This window comes from Plectropomus leopardus, chromosome 5, assembly GCF_026936395.1.
Source record: "Plectropomus leopardus strain MGB_pleo_1.0 chromosome 5, ASM2693639v1, whole genome shotgun sequence".
Taxonomy (NCBI): Eukaryota; Metazoa; Chordata; class Actinopteri; order Perciformes; family Serranidae; genus Plectropomus; species Plectropomus leopardus.
In genome coordinates, this window is record NC_142180.1 from 4,397,932 (window position 1) to 4,419,598 (window position 21,667).

At 38.2% G+C, this 21,667-nt stretch overlaps 3 protein-coding genes across 3 annotated transcripts in view; 1 reads left to right on the forward strand and 2 right to left on the reverse strand.

Annotated features, from left to right (window-relative positions):
• orc1 (origin recognition complex, subunit 1) overlaps positions 1-5,416 on the reverse strand; it is a 20,083-nt gene extending 14,667 nt beyond the window's left edge. The window contains 6 exon segments of the mRNA XM_042483850.2: positions 848-1,112; positions 2,166-2,463; positions 2,465-2,599; positions 3,335-3,507; positions 3,593-3,720; positions 5,123-5,416. Coding sequence (XP_042339784.2) covers positions 848-1,112; positions 2,166-2,463; positions 2,465-2,599; positions 3,335-3,507; positions 3,593-3,720; positions 5,123-5,217 — 1,094 coding nt within the window. The 5' untranslated portion in view covers positions 5,218-5,416.
• A 1,465-nt stretch (positions 5,417-6,881) lies between these two features.
• Positions 6,882-15,138, forward strand: prpf38a (pre-mRNA processing factor 38A). The gene is made up of 10 exons (XM_042483733.2): positions 6,882-7,092; positions 8,501-8,660; positions 9,017-9,138; positions 9,907-9,992; positions 10,069-10,179; positions 13,092-13,204; positions 13,318-13,344; positions 13,440-13,531; positions 14,355-14,403; positions 14,691-15,138. Exons 1-10 carry the CDS (start codon positions 6,963-6,965, stop codon positions 14,734-14,736), a joined length of 936 nt encoding a protein of 311 aa, XP_042339667.1. The 5' UTR covers positions 6,882-6,962; the 3' UTR covers positions 14,737-15,138.
• A 572-nt stretch (positions 15,139-15,710) lies between these two features.
• Positions 15,711-17,843, reverse strand: LOC148189497 (antiviral innate immune response effector IFIT1-like; the record flags this gene model as incomplete). Its single annotated transcript, XM_088077313.1, has 1 exon — positions 15,711-17,843. A coding segment is annotated over one exon (1,314 nt), but the record flags the coding sequence as incomplete, so codon positions are not given.
• Positions 17,844-21,667: the final 3,824 nt, after the last annotated feature.

The window sequence follows — 21,667 nt, forward strand, 5'->3', positions numbered from 1 at the left end:
CTTTTCATTCTTCATTTTTTGATCATTTTGGCTGTGTTCATGCATATGGCATACATTTTGGCAAGACTGTGAATTTCTGTTTAATTTTTGAATTTCCAGATCAGCTCATACACCACGTCTAAAATACTCTGTGGAAACTAAATTGTTATATTCAGACTGTAAAGTGCTAAGTTAAACCCATTCAAACTGTAATGTTTGATCCCACAGCCATCAAAGCATAAAAACATGCATTGCATTATTTCTATTTTTGCCTCAGAATTTGTAATTTTTACTATTTTCCACTTGATGACATAATTTTCACCATTTTGGGCATATGGAGAAAATACATGCTGCTTATACTAGCTGCCCTGTTAAAATCAGTGTTGCTGCAAATCATTGACACATCCCAGGTTGTAATAATAAAAAAAACTTTTTTAAATCAACTTTGCATGTAGTGTATTGAAAATATTTCCTTTTAGCCTGGCATTTAAAGGGTTAAATTCTAATAGTGAATGAATATTTGATATTTATGATCATGACTTATGTTGGTTAAAAAAATAAACCCAATGAATGTAGAAAGTCATATCAGTGTATAAGATTTTTATAGCCTGATTTTAAAAGTTCATTTTGTGTGATACGACATTTACACAGGGTCTAAGGGTTAAGAGAGGTGCTGCTGTGGCTAAAAATATGATGTTTTATAATAACTGCTGGATTTTTTGTGGAAATGTCCCTGCTGTAGCAGAAACAAAGAACCAGGATGCTGCAAAAAGCCTGACCAGAGCATGGCTGCTTCACAGCCGTGTCTAACCAGCTGACTGTAGACCGAGTGGACGCTGTCGCTGTCAGAGAGAGAGAGGACTCTGACCTGCTGGAGTCGTCTCTTGCAGGACTGTTCTCAGAGAGACACGCTTTGTGGAGGACAACGGAGGCGGTCTTCAGGGGGAAGGAGCCCTGAGCGTTGGGGGCCCTGTGGGGCTTCCTGGAGGGGGTGAGGCTGTGGGTGAGGGGCAGGGCCTGAGGAGGAGAGGATGACGATGACAGCCTGCGAGCCAGCGCCCCCTCCGACTCCAGCTCCTCGTCCAGCAGCAGCTTCAAGACGTCCTCGCGGATCATAGACGACTTTTCCGGACCTGAGAGGACGAGGACAGAAAACATGACCTGTGGGTTTTTAAATAGTAAAGATAAAACCTATTATCTGAGCTAAACTTACTGTAACAGACTGTGTTCACAACAGTTTTTTACTGTTGCCATTTTTGCCACTGTTAGATCTGTTATTGTCAAAGACAATAGCTGAGATAAGATGACTGTTGTTGTGATGAAGTGCTGAGATTTCCAGAGGTCAGTGAAGTAAGCATGTGCTTACTTTCCTCACAGTGCTGCGCTGCGCTGCTGAGGGGAAGATGTGTGGAAAAGCACTCCTGCATTATTTGATTGTTAATGTTGAAAACTGAATACTTTAAGATGTAAAACCTTGGTTAACATTGTTCACTGTAGTTATTTTGATGTTACCCAGAGGTTTTGTGCAGCTCTGGATGGTTAAATATGAGTTCTAACAGTGTTTTCACATCACTGTTTTGGCACGATTTGTAATTATTTGCGCCGCCAGATGTCACAAGATGAATGTAGAGCTGAGGAGATAGAGCTTTATTCATGTGTAAAATCTGTTGCTGAGGTGCAGAAAGTGACACCAGAGGACAATTTGTGTCATTTTTGTCTTCTGCAGCTATGTTATCTATTTACTTATTTATTTCTGTAGTTTCTGTGTAGTCAGCCTTCATGTGTGCCTTTCAGCTTTGTCCACCAGGTGTCACTGTTTGTCCCTTGTATATGCTTTAGGTCATTTGTTATTGCCTTTGACAAAGGTTTCAATGAATTTTGGTCGCACTCTGCAATGAATTTGTGTATTTAATAAATTAACATATTTAGTGTCTTTTTTTAAATCATATGCGTTGTTTATTGAAAAATGACCTCACAATGTGTTGTTCTGCATTTCTGAGTGAGTTGAGGTGCAGAAAGTGAGACCAGAAGGTAATTTATGTGTCATTTTTGTCTTCTGCAGACCAAATTTGCTAGTAAGCGGACTTGGTGTCAGCCTCCCTCTGCGTCCGAACCACATCCGTTACAGAGGTGCTGTATGACGTTTTGAATTCACTCTGAATGCTGTCTGTTTTTAAAACACTCACTGTTGAGCTCCAGTTTCTTGCGGACGCCGGGCGTCCTGGCCGAGGCGTTCCTCCTCCTGGTGCTCAGACTTTTGGAGGCCGACAGTTTGGTAGCGGAGTGCAGCGACTCGGCTTCTGCGGTCCCGGCTTTCCCCGCGCTCATGGTGGCCCTGCTGTATCTCACTTCCCCCGACGCAGCCCGGCGCATGACGGTGGGGTCCGGGGTCGGCAGGGCGCGTCGAGCAGGCCCTCGAGTCGCAGGAGCTGCTGCGGGCGGGGAGCATGGTGGAGAGGGGGAGGGAGGGTTTGGGACAGGGGAGAGGGGGCAGGGGGGAAGCTGGAGCAGATTCAGGCTCCACTATTTTGAAGGTCTTGGAGTCCCAGGACAGCTTGACGTACAGGGTGTCTCTGTCGTTAGAGTCCGGGAACGGAGCTGCTCCATCCAGGTGCTTCACCTGTTAGAGAAGAGAGAGAGACTTAAAGGGTTATTTCACCTAAATCACCCAACATGTTCCCGCTCACCTCTAGTTAGGGATGGGTACTGAAAAACTGTATTAAATGGGCTGAATTATTAAAGACCAGAGTGCTGCTCCGACGACAACGGCTCTGTTTTCAGTATTGGAGAAGGAAAGAATTTTTTTCTTGCTTACTTAGGTTACATAAACATTATCTTTTATATCTTGATAATTCTGTTTCTAATTTGCAACAAAATCAAGACATTCATTTGTGATGCTTTTTCACTGCGTTTGTGTCCGTTGTCGCGTAGATTTCTCGGGTCGTGGCTGCGTCTGGATTGTGGTCATAGTTACACTGATGCTCAGAGTCAGCCACTACTGCCATTATTATAAGTCATATCTCCACTATTATTATACACATATGACTGCTATTTCCACATACATAAACTACAATATTTGTATGATATCCATGATATCATAAATTCCATTCATTAATTTCTATGCCTATTACTATTGTTATATGTAATGCTATTATTATTGTTACTGTGCAATTGGATTTGTACATTCATTGTGTAAATGCCAAATTTTTTGTTTTTGTGTTGATTCATAGATCTCTAAAATAAACACATGTAAAATGAAATAGAGGTGAGAGTGAAAATATGTTGTTATAATTGGGAGGATTGATCCTTTAAAATGCAATTTAAAAAAGCACACTTGAAAGGGAGCGTCCTTTACCTTCACAGGTCTGAGGATGGACCCGACGTCCACCTCGTCGTCACAGCTGCGCCCCTTGTAGTAGAAGACCTCCTGAGGGTGAGGCTCTCTGCCCAGCAGCTTCAGTTTGCTCACAGGCACTTCAGACACACGAACGAACCACTGAACCACCGCCTTCTTCTGCTTCCCGCTCTCTGACACATGGCGAGAGAGAGAAGGCGTTAAGCTGCAGGTCTTTGAGGACAGGGTCAAGTGTAGCATTAAGTCATTGTGACTCACCGTCACCAAACAGCCTGATGACTTTGGCCACGTACGGGTTGTCTTCATCGTCTCCCTCGATGAAGATGTGCTGGCCTGTGCTGATGACAGTGGTCTTCGGGAGGCCCTCCACACTAATGGCCAGAGAGCTGACACACAAATTATTTCATTTATTTATTTATTTTTTTAAAAGAAGACTCTAACCATTTATTTAGTATATATATTTTTGCTAACTTATGGACTGTCCTGACCTCTTAGTAAATTGGCAAAAATCAAAAATGTGGATGAATTCAAATATTTGGGTGTCCAACCCTTGATCCAACTCTTACCTTTAAAACTTGTGTCAAAAAGCTCAAATTTAATCTCGCAAACTTTAGACACATAAGAAACTCTCCCACTGTTGAGGCATCAAAGACCTCTCTGAATGCATGCATTCTTCCACATTTTTTGGATTGCATGACAAGCTGGTCTCAGGCATGTAAAACAGCTTTGAGACCACTTGGATCATTATATAAAAGTTCCCTTAAGATTCACGACAAAAAAGAAACATGTCAGCATCACCTCTGACATATACTCACCAGATACAATAATGTACATTTTTTAAATTTCATCATGCACTCAGATGTTTGTTTACTCTTGAATATCTTACATTATACAGCTGCTCCTCCTTTGAAAAAAAAAAGTTATACTAAGCTCAGAAAAAAACAACAAAAGCCTCTCTGTCAGCATCCAGAGGAGAGTACTGTATTCCAAAACATTAGATTTTGTTCGTGAGATCATCTTTTTGTTTGTGGCCATAAGTCAGTGGAATATTCTTCCAACATAGCTAATAACATGTACAAACTGTATAATCTTGTCATGCTTGACAAAATAGATACTGTCATGGCAAACTTGTATATATTTTTGAATTTGTGTGTGTAATTTTATTGCACTAAATTTGTTTTTTGCGCATATTTGTGAATGTTGGGGGTTGGGAGGGGGGCAAACTGGTTTTAGGATGTAAGAATGACTGTGCCCTGATCATTTTATAGCTGCTATTTTGCACAAATGTGCGATTTATCGTGATTAGGTGGGCTGGGATAGGGTGATAATAATGTTTGTAAAACTTCGATGAACTGGCGCTTTATACTTAATTTAATCAAATTCTGGCATTTATTTATGTGATCCACCTACCTGCCCAGGGACTATGAGCAGAAAATAGCATTTTTGCTAATACCTGGTACAATGCATCTCTCCTTGTTTTATACAGGGTTGATGTTAACATACATGCATGTAGGTGTATATAAATGAGTATATAAACACAACAGCTGTTACATAAAAGAACCTCTTTGACTGTAATACAATGATATTTTTCTAGTCCTCCCTAACTGTATCTGGACACACAAATTCCTCTGATATCATGAAGTTTTTCATTTGAAACAACTGCCGATATTATTAGGTAGTACATGATTTTGAGCTCTGTGCGTGATATGTTTGATTATTATTATTATTCCAAAAGTTAAACATGTATATGGAGAAAATTGTGTTTATAGAGTGCTAACGAGGACTCACCCATAGTCATAGGTTTTTAACTTCCTGTTGAAACTAATAGGATCTCCACGCCACTTGTAAACTCGTCTGACTCTCAGTCTGGTGAAATACTCCATCCTATTTCCGCGATCAACACAAACAATAATCGATATGAAAAAACTGTTTGTCCGGTTTACGTGTGAATGTGATTCGTTATCCGCATCGAAAAAAAGAAATATTAGACACAAAAGTCTTCAGACAGCATACGACGGCAGAGACATTTCGCGCGAAAATTACGTTGCTTCCGTTTTCTTCTTCTTCAGTTTTAATGGCGGGCAACAAAGCAATATGAAAGGTATATGCTGCCCCCTACTGTACAGGGGGTATAACACTCATGAGTCCATATTCTGGGTAACAACCTTTTGAAACCTGAGCAAATTACCCTGATTTCTTCCAAAAACATGGGGAAATGTCAACGAATAATTAAAGAGATCACCAGAAAATTGGCAAGAAAAAAGTGCAAGAAAATTACTCGAAAATTTGTAAAATAAATAAATAAAAAAGACATGGAAAAAGTGCTTAAGAATGTATAATAATTCGGTATTCGGTAACATAATTTTAAATATGTAATTATAATTATTATAAATACGTTTTTCCCGAAATATTTTGGGGGGTTTTCCCAGCTTTGCAAAATGATTTTTCTTGGGGGGGCATCAGTGTGCTCAGTGTTTAAAGGTTTAAATACTTGTGAAAGACATCTATAAACTATCTATCTATCTATCTATCTATCTATCTATCTATCTATAGATAGATATAAATATGGACAACCTAGATGCGGACATTTCAGATAAAATTAGTCTTGTGTTTATTTTGGATAAATATCACAATCATACGTGTAAGTGGACAGGATGTATTCCCTCTTTGCCTGTATTCATAAATAACTTTGCCAGCTATTTCGAGTCGCTAAAACATACGGAGAAAAAATAACAATAAAGCCAAATACTGTAAATATGTACATTTAGGTTGTTATTTTTTAGTATCTGCTGCGGCTACCAACATTTACCTTAGCCGCCGGAGAGTGTGAGGTTGGATCCTTGGATTCGTATTTGTGTGACGCGCCTTAGTTTATTACGACACATAACGCTGAGATCCAAAACGCTTTTCCGTGCATTTATTGTGCAGAAAACATCAGGCTATCAGCGCTACAAGGTGGATATATGGAAGAAACGGAAACCAGCGGATTTAACTGATAAAAATGTGATGAATGAGTGAATAAAATGGCAAGAGCGTTCAACAAAAAATTACGGCTGCCAACCCTGACTCACTCTCTCATCTGGACCACCCGGTGAGCGCGCACCTTTATGCACACACACACACACACTCACACACACACACACACACACACACACACACACACACACACACACACTCACACACACACACACACACGCCTACTCCCGTGGGAACCACCCCGAACCCACACACACTCAAACACCGTGATCCTCAGCTTCTATCTGTATGTCTCTTACAGTATCTCTTACCTTGCTCTTATTTTTTCTCCTTACATGTTTACTTTTTTATTCTCATTTTCTTGTTTGTTTCCTTTCTCTTTTGATTTTGCAATAAAATACCACCTCATATTTTTAAAAAGATGAAATACAATTATGAGTTATTACAGTTACAAAACTCAAACCAGTGCGCCTCTGCTCAGTTTCAGTGTGCGGTTCAGCGACACCTGGAGACCAATCCGGAGAATGACGCTTTTATTCAGAGAAGAAGAAAAACACGAACCCGGAAGTGTTATTTACGTTTCCGGTGCTAGGTCCCTTGCTGTTGCTGTTGTGTCCATCCATGCTAATAGAGTCACTCATCCTTTATTCAGATGGCAAACAGAACCGTCAAAGATGCTAACAGCATACACGGGACCAACCCGCAGTATCTGGTGGAGAAAATCATCCGGACTCGAATATACGAGTCTAAGTACTGGAAGGAGGAGTGCTTCGGTCTCACCGGTGAGTAGCATGTTAGCCAGCGAGCTAACGGTAGCTGAAAAACTCAAGCACACAATTCGGCGGCTTTCAGCCCTCTGTTCTCTACTCAAAATAATTTGGTATATGTAAAATATGTGGCGATTTTTTGTCCCTGCTGTTAACGGGTCCATAGATGTTACTTTAGGAAAGTCTGGGTTATGTTTTCTTTTAGGTCTTTTAGAAATAGCTAAATTAAAAAATGTGTTAAAGCTGCAGCTACCGCAGCCCAAAGTTAACTCACAGATCTGTTTATTTTGTCTGATCTAAAGCTAAAAACCCAAATTTATTCAACATGCAACAATGTCAGACTTATCCAGGCTGCAACTAACCATTAAATTCACTATTTATTGATATACAGATTCCTTACTCATGATGTATTTATGAATTCATTTGACACCTGAGCAAATTGGTTTGATATCTCTCAAAAGCATGAGGAGAAGCGACGAGCATTTTAACAAAATAGCACGCAAAAAATGAGTTACAAAAATGTAGTGTTTTATGTAACATCATTTTAAACATAAAATTGTATTAGTTATAAAGAGTTTTCTGGAAATTTCCCCCCAAGTTTGGATATTGTATTTATTATTTTGTATTCAGTATTTAACCCTTTGAAACCTGAGCGAATGGGTTTGATTTCTTTATCAAACTCATTTTCTTCCCATAATTTAGCCAAAACTTATTTTAAAAAAGAAAACACCTGAAACTAAGCAAAAAAAAAACAACCAGAAACAAATAAGAAAATGGCCTAAACATTTGCAATAAAAAGTCCATGTATATATTTGTTATGTTTTTCTGTAAAACAATTTTAAATTTAATGTTATTATATATATTTATAATTTTCCCCCCTTTTTATATTTTAGCAATTTCTCTCAGTTTTTGGGACATTTCTTGTCAAGTTTGTCTTTTCCTTTTCCCCCTTGTTATAGAAAGAAATCAAACTATTTCCTTCAGATTTAAAGAGTCAAAGCTTGTGAAGCTTGTGAAAGGTGTCTGAATGCAGCACAGGGAAACTGATGTCAATCCAGGTTTAAAAGGGTTAAACATAAGTAGAAAACCTCCACATTTTAAAAGCTGTAATCATCATAACCTTGATATTTCTAGCTGTTGAAACTAAAATGATGAAGTTATAATAAAGTTGGCCCACTCTTTTGTCACCTTTTTCTGCATTCAGGGAAGGTTTAATGTTTTCTTTTTACTTGAATGAACAAAACTAAAACTTCTTTGACACTCTGTCCACATACTAGTGTGTTCTTTCTTTTCCTCTTACAGTGAAAGGAAATTTTAACATTACATATATTCTTTTGTGTTTCACAATGACTGTTAATGATGTTTGTGTGTGTGTGTGTGTGTGTGTGTGTGTGTGTGTGTGTGTGTGTTGTGTTACCCACAGCCGAGCTGGTTGTCGACAAAGCCATGGAGCTGAAATTTGTCGGTGGTGTTTTTGGAGGCAACATCAAGCCCACTCCTTTCCTCTGCCTCACTCTGAAGATGCTGCAGATTCAACCTGAAAAAGACATCATTGTTGAGTTCATAAAAAATGAAGATTTCAAGTGAGTTTCTTTTTCAACCTATTGTGAGAATAAAAGAAACACTGGTTCTGTTTAACCATCATCAAACAAACAAGAAAAAAAGGAAAAATGCCTGCACACTGACTGACATTTTCCAGGCCACAAAGGGATCAACTTATCATAAATCCAGAGGTGTGAGGAATATCTATGAAGACTAAATGATGTTGTTATTTGACTGTAACTCTAGTTTAAAAAAGAAAGAATGTAAAATTCTGGAATTCTGTTCTCCATTTAAGCAACATACATACATGTCAAGCTAGAATGTTACCTGCTTACTCATACTGGGTTTGTTGTGCATGTTTTTCAACTGTTTCACTATAATATCTGTTTTTTTGTAGATATGTTCGTTTACTTGGAGCGATGTACATGAGGCTAACTGGCACTGCCGTGGATTGCTACAAATACTTGGAGCCGCTGTACAACGATTACAGAAAAGTCAAAAGTCAGAACAGAAATGGAGGTAAGCTTTTTAAAAAAATTTTTAATTATATCTCGGAACACAAAGCTTACAATGTTACAAAACACATCCGTCGTGTGACAACAGAACAGTTTAAATGTAAAAACAGTCAGACCCCTCCAGCTCAGCCCCATGCTGCACTTACACGTGACAATAAAAAAAAGATGTTTCATGTAAGATACATACAGAGGTAAAATGTGACTGTAAAAGGGGTTTAATATTCCAGTTATTTAGCCTATTTTCTGTAAATAGGTTGTGTTTTGTGGAAGTCTGCAGATTTTATTACAGATAACTATTCTAAAAAAAATACGCTAGAACTTGTCATTAATCAAAGATAATGCAATAAAAGGAGAGAATAGAAATGAAACAATAAACGAAACAATAAGGTTTAAGGAGATTCAGGTTTTCACAGCGGGGGGCTGTATTTTACCCAACTGCAGAAGAGCCATGCAAATATTCCCACCAGCCTTTTGGAATAAAGGCCTGTGAGTGGCCCACAGAACTAACAGAACCAAAGAGTTAACTTCACAATAATATTTTTGTGAAAATGAATCATGCTGTTCAGTACAGTGAGAGGTTCATCAGTTTTAATAAACTTATATTTGAAAACAGACTCGTTTCACAACCGTTGTTTCATTCATTTGGTGCTTTTTTTGAGACAAAATGAAATTCCAGCAAACGTTTTTTGGACTTGGTCTGAATTGCATGTGAGTCCAAAATGAAATCATGCATCTTGCTTTTCTTTCTCTTCATCTTCATCTCTGGTTTTAGAGTTTGAGTTGATGCATGTGGACGAGTTCATCGACGGGCTTCTTCACGCAGAGAGAATGTGTGACATCATTCTGCCTCGGCTTCAGGTACGCTTACATCACGTGTGTTCACACACAGACACACAATCACTGGTACAGATACTTAAACCAAGCTGTGTTGCAGAAGAGACATGTCCTCGAGGAGGCTGAGATGTTAGACCCTCGTATCAGCGCTCTGGAGGAAGATCTGGACGAGGTGGAGAGCAGTGAAGAGGAAGATGAGGAAGAAGAGAAGGTAAGACATTTAATAAACCTGGTGGTTTTCTGTGAAGTTAATCATTTTTACATATGCAAGACAGTGTCACAAGTAGGGATCTAACCATATATTAAATTTGCAATATTGCAAAAAAAAAAGTCCTGATACTGTTGCGGGACTGTGACAAATCTGCTAAAACATTACATCCTTATTTCACCAGTTTAGCTGTTGTTTGTTATCTTTACCGGTGAAAATGGTCAGAACATGACATTAACACGTCTACACTAACTGGAGTCACTGATTTAGGTGGTGTTCCCCTTTAATGTCAAGCTTTGTATTATATTTTTGTTTGGACAGCAGAGGGTGCAGTCTAGTAAAGAGAAATAGACTCAGACCAAGGACCAGTGATACTAGTGGCCAAATCTGGTCCACCAAGGGGCGCTGTGTGCCCCCCCGACCATTTTCCAATTCACAACGAAAATAAGTTGTTCTACCATGAGAATATTTTTTGCACTTTTGTTGTAAATAGGGTGTCAGTGTGCATAAAAATTATGATAATAGAGCCCCGTTTACCAAAAAAAAAGTACCAGAGGAAGATCCCTCAGATCCCTGACAGACGTTTGGGCCGAGTCCAAATGTCCTCTGATGCAAGAAAGGCCCCTGAGTACACCTGACCTTTTGCAACTGGTCCATGGTCACCTGTAATTTTGCAAAAGTCTGATTGCCAAAGCAACCTAAGTATCCCTGCCAGAGACAAAAAATAAGCCTCAGAGCCAGTGAGAAAATGTGGAAAGTAAACATCAGATATATTATTTAATAAGGGTATTTTAAAAATTATTATTGTTATTTTAATATTTTGATGAATATCGTATCATGGACTTATTATCATGATGGTATAGTACCATGAGTTTTTGGTATCTGTACCTCCATATACAAGTGTGCTGGTTTCCTTTTACTCCTTGTAATCCGGTTTATTATATAATGCATCATATCTAACACTGTACAATGTGTTCAGGTGATCCGAAACAAGCCCAGATTTAGGCTTTCGTTTGTGGAACAGCTAGAGAGACTGTATTCTGTCAAAGTGAAACCAGTTCAAAAGAAAGAGAACAGAAAACTGAAATTGTTAAAACATATTCAAAAGCAAAGAAAACTTATCAAACATCAAAACATCATAGGATTCCTCCCTTGGGTGAAACCTAGATGTGTGTTATAGTAAGACAGTCTTTCCTCATTCGTGATTTTCGATGGTGTCAAAACCGAAATGTTTCTTCATCACTTCTTTGATAGTTTCAAATTCCTAATCATAATGACTATGAGTTCAGCATGACGCACCTGCGTTATTTAGTTTATTGATAGGGGGTGTCCAATGTGTCACCTGGAGTACAGTACAAGGTACAACATACTGTGGCACTTCTGTCTCCGTCAGAACTGCTGGTCGAACGCTTAAATCACTTATGAAACCTCCTGTCTCCAAACTTAGTGATGGCCGAGAATCCAACATTCACACTGTGATGAAATGTCATATGCACTTATTCTGCTATGGTTTAAAGGCGCCCAACTAGAGAAGTGGTGTCACCAGCTGTCTTGCTTAACTTCTTATATTCACTTAGTGGCAGTAGATGGAAATGCAGATAAATTCACATCTTCTCTAGCAGATTTCCCCTAAATTCAGGTCAAATGTGCCACATGTGGAAGGAAACCTGGCTTCTGTCTAGTTCTCTCTTTTCTCTCATCTTTCCTGTGTTGCTGTTCAGAACACCTTTTATATTTCAGATGTGGCTGGACACGTCAGTGAAATTTAAAAGGGCCAAAAATACTGAACACAGCTGATTACTAGCACTCAGTTCATCATCAACATTTCAGCCCTCAGACCATAATCAGATAAAAGACGAGTCACTCCACAGGAATGCGTGAACTTTGTAATGATCATCATGCTGTGAGCTCAGGTCAGAATCAGAGTTTCACTTACAAGGAATCAGTCTTGGTGTTTGGTGCATCAGTAAACGTACAATAAACATTTAGAGGAAGTAAAAATAAAGGTAGGTACTGCTACACAGTCAAGAACATGAACATGGAATAGAACGTTCATTCTTCATTTCTGGAGCCTATCCCAACTGTCATTGGGCGAGAGGCGTGGTACACCCTGGACAGGTAGCCAGACTATCACAGGGCTGACTCATAGACACAGACAACCACTCACACTCACATTCACACCTACGGACAGTTTAGAGCAGGGTCGACAGATTAGCAGCTAGGCCAATTATCAAAGCCGATATGGGGAATTTTGCCGATAATCTGTACCTGCATTTTATTTAAATGATCGCCGCTAAAATTAATTAATAAAAAAGCATGCGTGTTACACTCAACCAACACTAGAGAAGGCAATCTCCAATACATGCAAAGAAAGTGTTAGCATGACAGGAACTTTTACTTTGTAAAACCTCACGGAGCTATTTTGCATTTATTCATTTTTTATTTAAATATTCACTAAACTTTATAAAAAAAAGGAAGGTGCAGGTAAAGAAAGATTTGCATTGGAATTTGTTGTATTCCAAAGTCTAAATGTCAACAAATATTTTCATTGTTATTGTAAATGCATATTGGTTTCAAATATTGGTTATCTGCCATGCAGCCTTGTCCTCAGTGGCAGCTGCGCACCAAAGGGTGATGGAGGAGGTGCGGATGAGCTCAGTGATAAAAGTGTAAAAGAGCACCATCATTGAGGTTTGGCGGGCTGAGCTGCTACAGGAAGTAGATCCTCTGCTGAGCTTTTTCAACGAGGAAGCTGATGATCAGTTCTCATATGAGCTCTTGGTGATGATGGAAAGACTCCACCGTGTCGACTGGGGAGTCACACAGGGGGACGGGGCGGCTCACACTGCGTTCTTCTATAAATCCACAACCACCTCCACTGTTATAAATGTGCTCTGTGTTTTTTCCACCTGCAGCCGGAGAGACTGCAGACCCCCGAGCCCCACAGACGCCGTGACGGTTACCGAGACAACGACAGACCTCGTCGCTCTCCATCACCTCGCTACAGACGCAGTCGCTCACCCAGAAGGTTTGTGTTGTTTTCATCCAAAGTAATAAAAACAGCTACATGTATACTTTTTGTAAAGTGATTAATTCACCGCTAAATGGAATCTTTTGTGGGTTTATTGTTGTTTTTCTCAGGAGGAGCCGATCTCCAAAGAGGCGAAGGTATGTTCGCTTTTAGGTGACACCCTTTGTTACATTTAAATATAATACTTGTAGCTCACACTCATTGATGTCTTGTGCTGTTTGTGCTCATGTAGCCCATCGCCACGGAGAGACCGCCATCGCAGCAAGAGCCCACGCCGTCACCGCAGCCGGTCCAGAGACAGACGCCACCGCTCCAAATCCCCAGGTATAAATAAATCCTTATTGTAAATGATGGCATTATTTAATTTAATTCATCAATCTTCAATTATAATTACATTATTTATTTATTATATTTCAAATGTGCATTAGTGTTTTTAAGGCTCAGTCATTGTTATGCGCTGTCTTAACTGCAAAATTTCAGCTACAGCAGTCCTCCGTGCAATTATTCAAATGTGCAGTATTCTTTCAAGTCTTGAACGTAGGGATAATTTAACCTGTTACACATATTGTATATATTGTCTGTATTATTATTGTTCTTTTTGTATATATTGTGTTGTACATTGTGGCATCATACATGTGTTCTATTTGTAACTTTAAATACAGGTTTTATACTTTGTATTTTTACACACTCCGTACATTATACACATTTATAATTTTATATATTCACATACTGGTGTTTTTTTATTACTGTACTTGCATTTCTATCTGTATTTTATATTACTACACACTTAACACATTCAGTGCATTACATATTGATAATTTTAAATATTCACATACTAGTGCTAATTGTTTCTTATTATTACTGTATTTATATTTTATATTTCTACACACTTAACAAGTTATACATATTTATATTTTTTAAATATAAATATTCGCATATTAGTGCTAATTGGTTCTTATTATTACTATATTTCTATTTTGTATTTTAGCAAACATTGTGCTGGTACTCATTTCTCCATTCTCTATATTTGGGATCAGAGTAACTGTAACAAACCACAGTTTCTCCACTGGGATTAATAAAGTATATCTGATTCTGATTTTGCCTTTATGATAGTTTGGCACTTATTGTATTGTTATTTTTTAACCAGGTCACCACAGAAGCCACAGACATCGCAGCCACTCAAAGTCCCAAGAGAGGTGAGTGGTTCTGCCATAACTGATATTAAAACATGCTTTTAATCATTCACATTCACCAACTTTAAGTACTTGTCGGTTTTTGATATGTGCCATTTTAGTCTGTAGCAAAGCAACAATAACACAAAGTCTTTACAACAATCTGGAACCCTTTACAGTGTCACATGACCATCTTCTTGGAGTCTGCCCAGTTTTCATAGAATTGTAGATACACAAGTATGATAATTTTCTGTACCACCACTTACTGAACTATTCTCATACAATGTTATTCTATTTCTGTCACTTCACAGGAGTTCAAAAAAGAGTCACAAGAAGAGTCGGAGAGGAAACGAGTGATCTTTTTTAAAATGATCTCTTCCTTTTTTTTTTTTTTAACACCAAACCGTCAGAGTTCTTGCCTCTAAAACTTGTATGATATTTGAGTTTTTGAAATTTTATATTGCAAGTCATTTCAGTCTTGGTGTTGGACCACTGAGGTGTCTGTAAGATGCTACAGTGTAAATCCCTCGGGTTTCAGCAGTGCGTATGGACAGTATCTAATTATTAACTCCTGATTCTCTCAGCCTCATTCTGTGGTTCAAACACTGAGAGAAATCTAATTTTACTCCCCAATTTCAGATAGATAAAAACCATCAGTGATAACTTTTGGATCTGTGTAAATGTAGAAAATGTTTGTCTGTATGTGAGTTTCACACTTTGACCTGACATTTGTCAGAAATAAAGCCCCTGATTCTTTAAGATGTGTGTTTTTGAAAGTTTGTGTCATTCCTGAGGAAACTGAGGATCCACCAGTCATGTTAGATATTCCTAGGATTTTTTTTGGTCAGGTCAAATAACACATGCTAAAACAAATTGCAGTTATGTTTTTTTGTTTTAATGTCACGTCAAAAAGAAGGAAAAAAAAGCTGAACATGCAAAAAAAAAAATCTTTGAGAAATTATGTGATATCTGTATGCCTCCAAAAGGAGTTTTTAGTAATTAATAAATAATACATTAATCATAAGTTTTTCTTTTAAGGAAATTCCTTTTTTTCATGGGAAGGATGATTTACTATTTTGTGGAAACAAGTGAATTATCTTTTAGGACAAGTTATTATATTGTGGAGAAAAGTTATTTTCTTGTGGAAACAATTACCTTGTGTGAAAATGCTTTTATCTTGTGGAAACAAGTTATCTTTTGGAAACAGGTTAATTATTGTGTGGAAATTAGTTAATTATATGAGAATAAGTAGAAGCAGAAGTTGATTATTATAAGGTTACATGTTATTATCGTATGGGAACAAATTTTTAATCTTAGGCTGTTGTCCAAACTAGAAAAAAGTTATCTTGTGTGCACAGGATAAAAAAAAAATCCCCTTTTGGGATTTGAGAGCTCTCCATATGTCTCCTGTACAGTTAGTACCAAATTATTATTTCCAAGAAACTTATTTGGGGAATTATTCTGAAATCTCAGTCATGACAAAGTGTTACTGTTTTTTGTTTGTGTGTTTTTAATTTTTTTTTTAAAATTTTTTTGGAAATCACAAAATAAATGATAAAGCTAACATTTTGCTTCTCTAATAAATTCCAGATTAAATGTCAGCAGTAGCTTCAAAAGTGTGACTGACTTCCATCAGCGCCATGTGTACAGTCCTGTGAGAACTGCAACTACTAAAAAACAACTGTGTAAGTAATGTATATGTAATAGTATAAATTATTGTGTACAGCTTAAACGCAGCTTAGACCGTTATTATCTCGTGGGAACAAGTTAATAACGGTCGGCAGCATCTAGCCACAATATCCAGGTCATACAAGAAATTTACTATTACATCACCAATCAGAGTTTTATTTTTATTACTCTGAAGTTTACAGCAAAGCAGTGTTTTATGTTCTTGCATAAACTTAAAATACAGTGCAAATATATAAACAGATATAACGAACACTATGTTCACATTAAGTACAGAAAAACACCTGATGAAATGAGCTGATCATACATTACATGTTCTGAGTAAGGTGCTGCTGCTCTTTGAATCAACCAACAAAAAAAATCTGGTTTTCTGTATGGGTATTTAGTCAAATTAATGTATGTAGCGCTTACTTCTGCTGATGAAATACTTACTTTTTTTTAGAATAAATTTAGAACCAGTGCTTTTAAAAACATAATGTCTCTTGCAGGCTTTTCAGACACTCCTGTATTTCCCTACACATTTGGCTTCTCTCTTTGTTCTTCTTCAGAGTTGTGATGCTGTTGTCACGAAAGTAGGATTGTAGTGGTATTTGTGCCGCCTTCATGTGATACTTTATAGACTTGTAGCTATCCTTTCGATAGAAGTATAAATACTTTGCGTAGGTGTTGAAAATCATCTGTTTGTCTGCAGGTTCCAGATCACTTTCTAGCAGTTCATGGTATATCTGCTCAGCTTGAGCCTGGCGGCTTGACTTTGCGTAAATATTTGCGAGGTCTATTTTCTTCATAAGTGAAGAATGAGGGTAAAGAGAAATCACCTCCTCATGGAGACTGATTGCTCTGTCTATCATGCTTTGCCTTGGGTGGCGGTCACTAAAAATCTTCCAGCTGTAGCAGAGTGCAAGACATCTCTTCAAATAACGTACATCTGGATGGTTTTCCAGAGCCTCCTCTGTCAAATTAATGGCCTCATCAATAGATACATGATTTCTGTAAACCCTCAGTAACCCTTTCAGACCACTGTAGCTGCTGACAGGATTTCTCAGAATCTGCTCAGCTAACTCACGTGCTTCATCTTCAATTCTTTCTCCTTTTTTAACACGTTGCTCAAGGTAGTGAGCAGCAAGGTACAAGTTCTCTGGATCTTGTTCCTTGGCACTTCTCATTTTCTCCAAGAGGTCAGCTGGCAGCCCTGTTTCACTGTGCTTGAAAGCACTCACTAACCCCAAGACATGGCTGGTTTTCCACTCCACCATGTCCGGCTGCATCCTGATGGCTCTCTCAAAGTAATCTGCAGCCAGCAGCTTTTTTTCTGTGCTGAACTTCATCAGGGTCCAGGCTTTTTCAGCACAGACCTCTGCATGGAGTTCTTTCTGGGATGGAGATGGGTATTCATTCATCAGGGCGTCGACCTTTGACAGGTAAGCTTGACTCTTTTCTTGGTCTCCCAGCTGATGGTGCAGCCAAGCCAGGTTCCCGTAGTTCACCACCAACCAGGGACCGTTATCTGCATTTCTCATCTGGCGGAAGGCCTCTGCAGCCTTGTTGAAGAGACTCTGGGCATCATGGGTGAACCCCAGCTTGTATTGAACAAACCCCTGCAGGTTGTAAATGTGACCCAGCCACATGTTTCCCTTCTGGATGCTGATGTCCTTCAGGAAGTCAGTCCAACGTAAAAGCTTGGACTTGTTGATGGCCAGATCCCAGGTGAAGTGGCACTGCAGTGTGTCCACTTTGGACTCCAGTATTGTTTGACTCTGAGCAGCACTGATGGAGAATACAACAACAAATATTAAAACACATCATCAGCAGGTTCATGTATTATGCTCTGAAGTGTACTATGTGTAGATAACCACAGTTCATCTCATCTAAGTAAAGAGAGGGGGAAGCATGAAAGATGGAAATGGAGTCAGGAGGATTGAATAGACATAAATTAAACAAAGTAAGGAAAAAGGAATACAAATAGAAAATACAACAACCATCCATTTTCCATTCCCTCTCTTCAGCAACGTTGTCCAGTTCCTCCTGGGGGATCCCGAGGTATTGCCATGCCAGATGAGTTATAAAAACTCTCCATCATAATCTGGGTCTAACCTGGGGTCTCCTAAAACCTCCAAAGGATGGCATACAAGAGGCATTCTGATCAGATGACTGAACCACCTTAATAGAACACTTGGCTGGATGTGTGAGATCCTCACATTACGCCTAAGGCTGAGCCGAATAACTCTACCGAGGCATCTCAGCTGTTTGTGTCCACAGTCTCATTCTTTTAGTCACTACCCAAAGCTCATGACCATAGGTTAGAGTTTGAATGTGGCTGACTAGAAAGCTGTGCCTTCCATGTCAGATCCCTCTTCATCAGTGATCTGATACAACGCCAACATCAAGGCGGACGCCACATCAATCTGCCTGTCATTCATGAACAAGACCCAAACATACTTATGTCTTTTTCTTGGGCAAGCAGCTCACTCCCAACCCAGAGAGAGTGCTTTACCAATTTGCAGCAGAGGCCCATAGTTTCAGAGTTGGAGTTGTCGACTCTCATGACTGCCTCACTCTCCAATGCAAACCGCCCTAAGCGTGCTGAAAGTCATGTCATGATGAAGCCAAAAGAACCACATGGTCTGCAAAGAGCAGAGACGTATTTTTTAGGTCCCCAACTGCCCCTTGAGATCCTGTCCATAAAAATTACACAGAGAACCAGTGACAAGGGTCAACCCTTGCGAAGGCTAACACCCACTGAGAACATGTTTGAGTTACAATAAGAATACAGACAGAGCTTTCATTTTGGTTATATAAGGACAGGATGACTCGAGGTAGAAAGGGCTTGAGTTCTTCATATTCTCACAGTACTGAACCCCAGCCCAACCCAGCTTAACCCCCAAAATAGCACTTGTCTGCTTTGACACCTGGGACACTCTGTGTGGCAGCGCAAGCCACGCACATCTCCTGCGGAAAAGTGTCGGTGGATCACTGACTCCACAACGGGAGATTTTATCTATCAATCAATCAATATATAATATCTTTAAAATATGTTGAACCTTAAAGAAAGGAGGAGACAAAAGTAAAGAATGAAGACGAGAGGGAGAGAATGCAAACATCATCATTGACTTGTAGGATCCATAATGTTAATATTTTGTTTTCTGGGACTTAATAATAAGACATAAATCGTATTGAATCTTTTGTTTATTCATACAATTATATCAAATGCAGAAACAGCTACTCACCTCATCATTCAGCTGTTTCCTTCCTTCGGTAGTTTGATAAATAGGAGATAGTTGAGATGGATTTTGGGCTTGACTCTGCTTTGGGTTCGCAGGTTTAAAGTGGTTTGCTCTAAATGAGATGCTGAGTGCACAGCTTTAAATGTTCACACTGATGTCACAGTGACCTGTAGAGGCGGGGCATTTCTGTGTGAAGCAGCAATAGAAACCTACCGTCACATATCTGAAAAATAAAGCATGAATCATCAGATTTTGTGATATGAAACCTCAGAAAATTTGTTTGATTTGATCTGTTTCAAAAACAGGGAAAAAATGAAACAACTAAGTTAACAAGACATGGCCCAAAAATTTGCAAGACATTAGTGAGAAAGTTAAAAGAACATTACCTGAAAATAAGCAACAAAAAAGTATCTATGTTAATATATTTCAAACACTTTCTGTAATCTAATTTTAAATATTAAATTATTATAAATATAGATTTTGGGGAATTTTCCCATATATTTTGGATGATTTAATCCTCCCCTCCTTTTTTAAACTAAGTATTTTGATTTTTTTTTTGTCACATTGTACAAATTGCAATTTGAGGTATATTTCTTGCCCAAGTGGTCATTGCATTTTTCCTCATGTTTCTGGAAGAAACCAATTTGCTCACGTTTCAAAGGGTTAAAATAGCTTGTGAAAAGTGTGCAAACAACAGCACAAGAAAACTGATGTCGATCCTGGAATCAAAGGGTTAATATTTTGGGGGGAAAAAATTTCTTCTTGAAGCTATAGTATAACGATCAGACAAGGCTATTATGTACATGAATGGGGCCTATGTGAAAAAAAATAGTAGTATAGATATACTGATAAGTATGTATATACAGCACCAATAACCAACAAAATACATAAAATATCTCTGTATATTTTGCTATATTTTCTTTTGTATTCTATTAGTTGGAAAGGTTAAAATTGGTGCAATGATATAAATATCAAACAGTTGGATATGAGCAGTATATTCATACCTAAGCTCCATGTCCAGTATATGTAGGATATATAGACACAGTGACGGTGCATGATGACATGTACACGTGAACATATAAATAGAAATATAAAGGTGTCGTGCTTTATTTTACACATATTCATATTTTTAGTATATGAGGACACTCTAAGCAGTAGCTGTGTGCAGGGTGTGGCATTGTTACCAGGAGGTACCTGTATTATGACGCACTGCTGCCACCTATCGGCCTGACAAGGTTAGTGTCTGGTTAACGCCTCAAACTGACAGGGTTCTGCTGCATTCAGACACCTTTCACGAGCATTTAAGCCTCTGAAAACCAAAGGAATTTGGTTTAATTTCTTATTTAAAAAAACATGGAAAAAGGCAATGAGGAATGTGGCAAGAAAAGTTCCTCAAACTGCAAAAAAATACAAAAACTATAATCCGTATAAATATATATTTGAAAATCACATTACAGATTTTTACCTATTTTTTAAGGTCTTTTTGGTTTTGTTTTTTTAAATGTACTTTTATTTCTTATTATTTTCAGATTTTTTTTTAACTTTTTGCTAATATCTTGTTAATTTTTGGGCCACTTCTTTATACGATGCTCATATCGTTCTTACTATGTGTCTGATAGAAATCCAGCGTATTTGCTCAGGTTACCATGGGTTAATTGAAAAACACTTCGTTTCTACTTCACTCGTTGCCTTGGAGATTTACAGTCATATGTGTTTAATGCCCTTCAATGTTGACTAAAAGCTGAAAGTAAATATAAATTCAATTTGGCAGTAGTAAGTAATGGATTTTTATCTATTATACAACAAATAGTTCCGAGCAGGCAATCTGATCACCGAGACATTCAGAATGTACTCAAATCAGCATGACAGCACACCTTCCTCATCACTTTAAAGTATTACTCCGCCATTTCTTAATGACTGCACCTCAAGAAATTAGACTAAAAAACTTCAGGTCCCTATCAATGAATAACATTTACACAACATCAGAGTTTTCAAAACCCTTCAGCAAAAATACAGCTGATATTATAAAAAAGTAACAGCCAACTCCATAATGAAAAAAAAACACTTAACAAAGACTTCTTAATGTACATGATGTTTAATAGAGTTGAGACACAGCACACATGTGGTCTATACACAGACAGAAAACAGTTTGTCTTGCGATATTTAAAGAGGCTATGTATCTTTTACCAACAAAAAGCACAAATACAGACTGTGTAAGATAATGAAGATAATGAAATCAGAGGTAAACTGTTTAAACTGATAAACACTTTCCTACAGCAAAACACACCAGCAATATGCCTGAAACACACTGACCACAGACAAGACATCTATTGCATCTGTGTTGTTACTTCATGTTTGTTCATAAACTTTGTAATGTT

Coding starts and splice junctions, on each gene's coding strand:
- prpf38a (XM_042483733.2), top strand. CDS start 6,963: ATGGCAAACAGAACCGTCAAAGATGCTAACAGCATACACGGGACCAAC. Junction 10,180..13,091: donor AAGATGAGGAAGAAGAGAAG/GTAAGACATTTA, acceptor TTCCACCTGCAG/CCGGAGAGACTGCAGACCCC. Junction 13,205..13,317: donor CGCAGTCGCTCACCCAGAAG/GTTTGTGTTGTT, acceptor TGTTTTTCTCAG/GAGGAGCCGATCTCCAAAGA.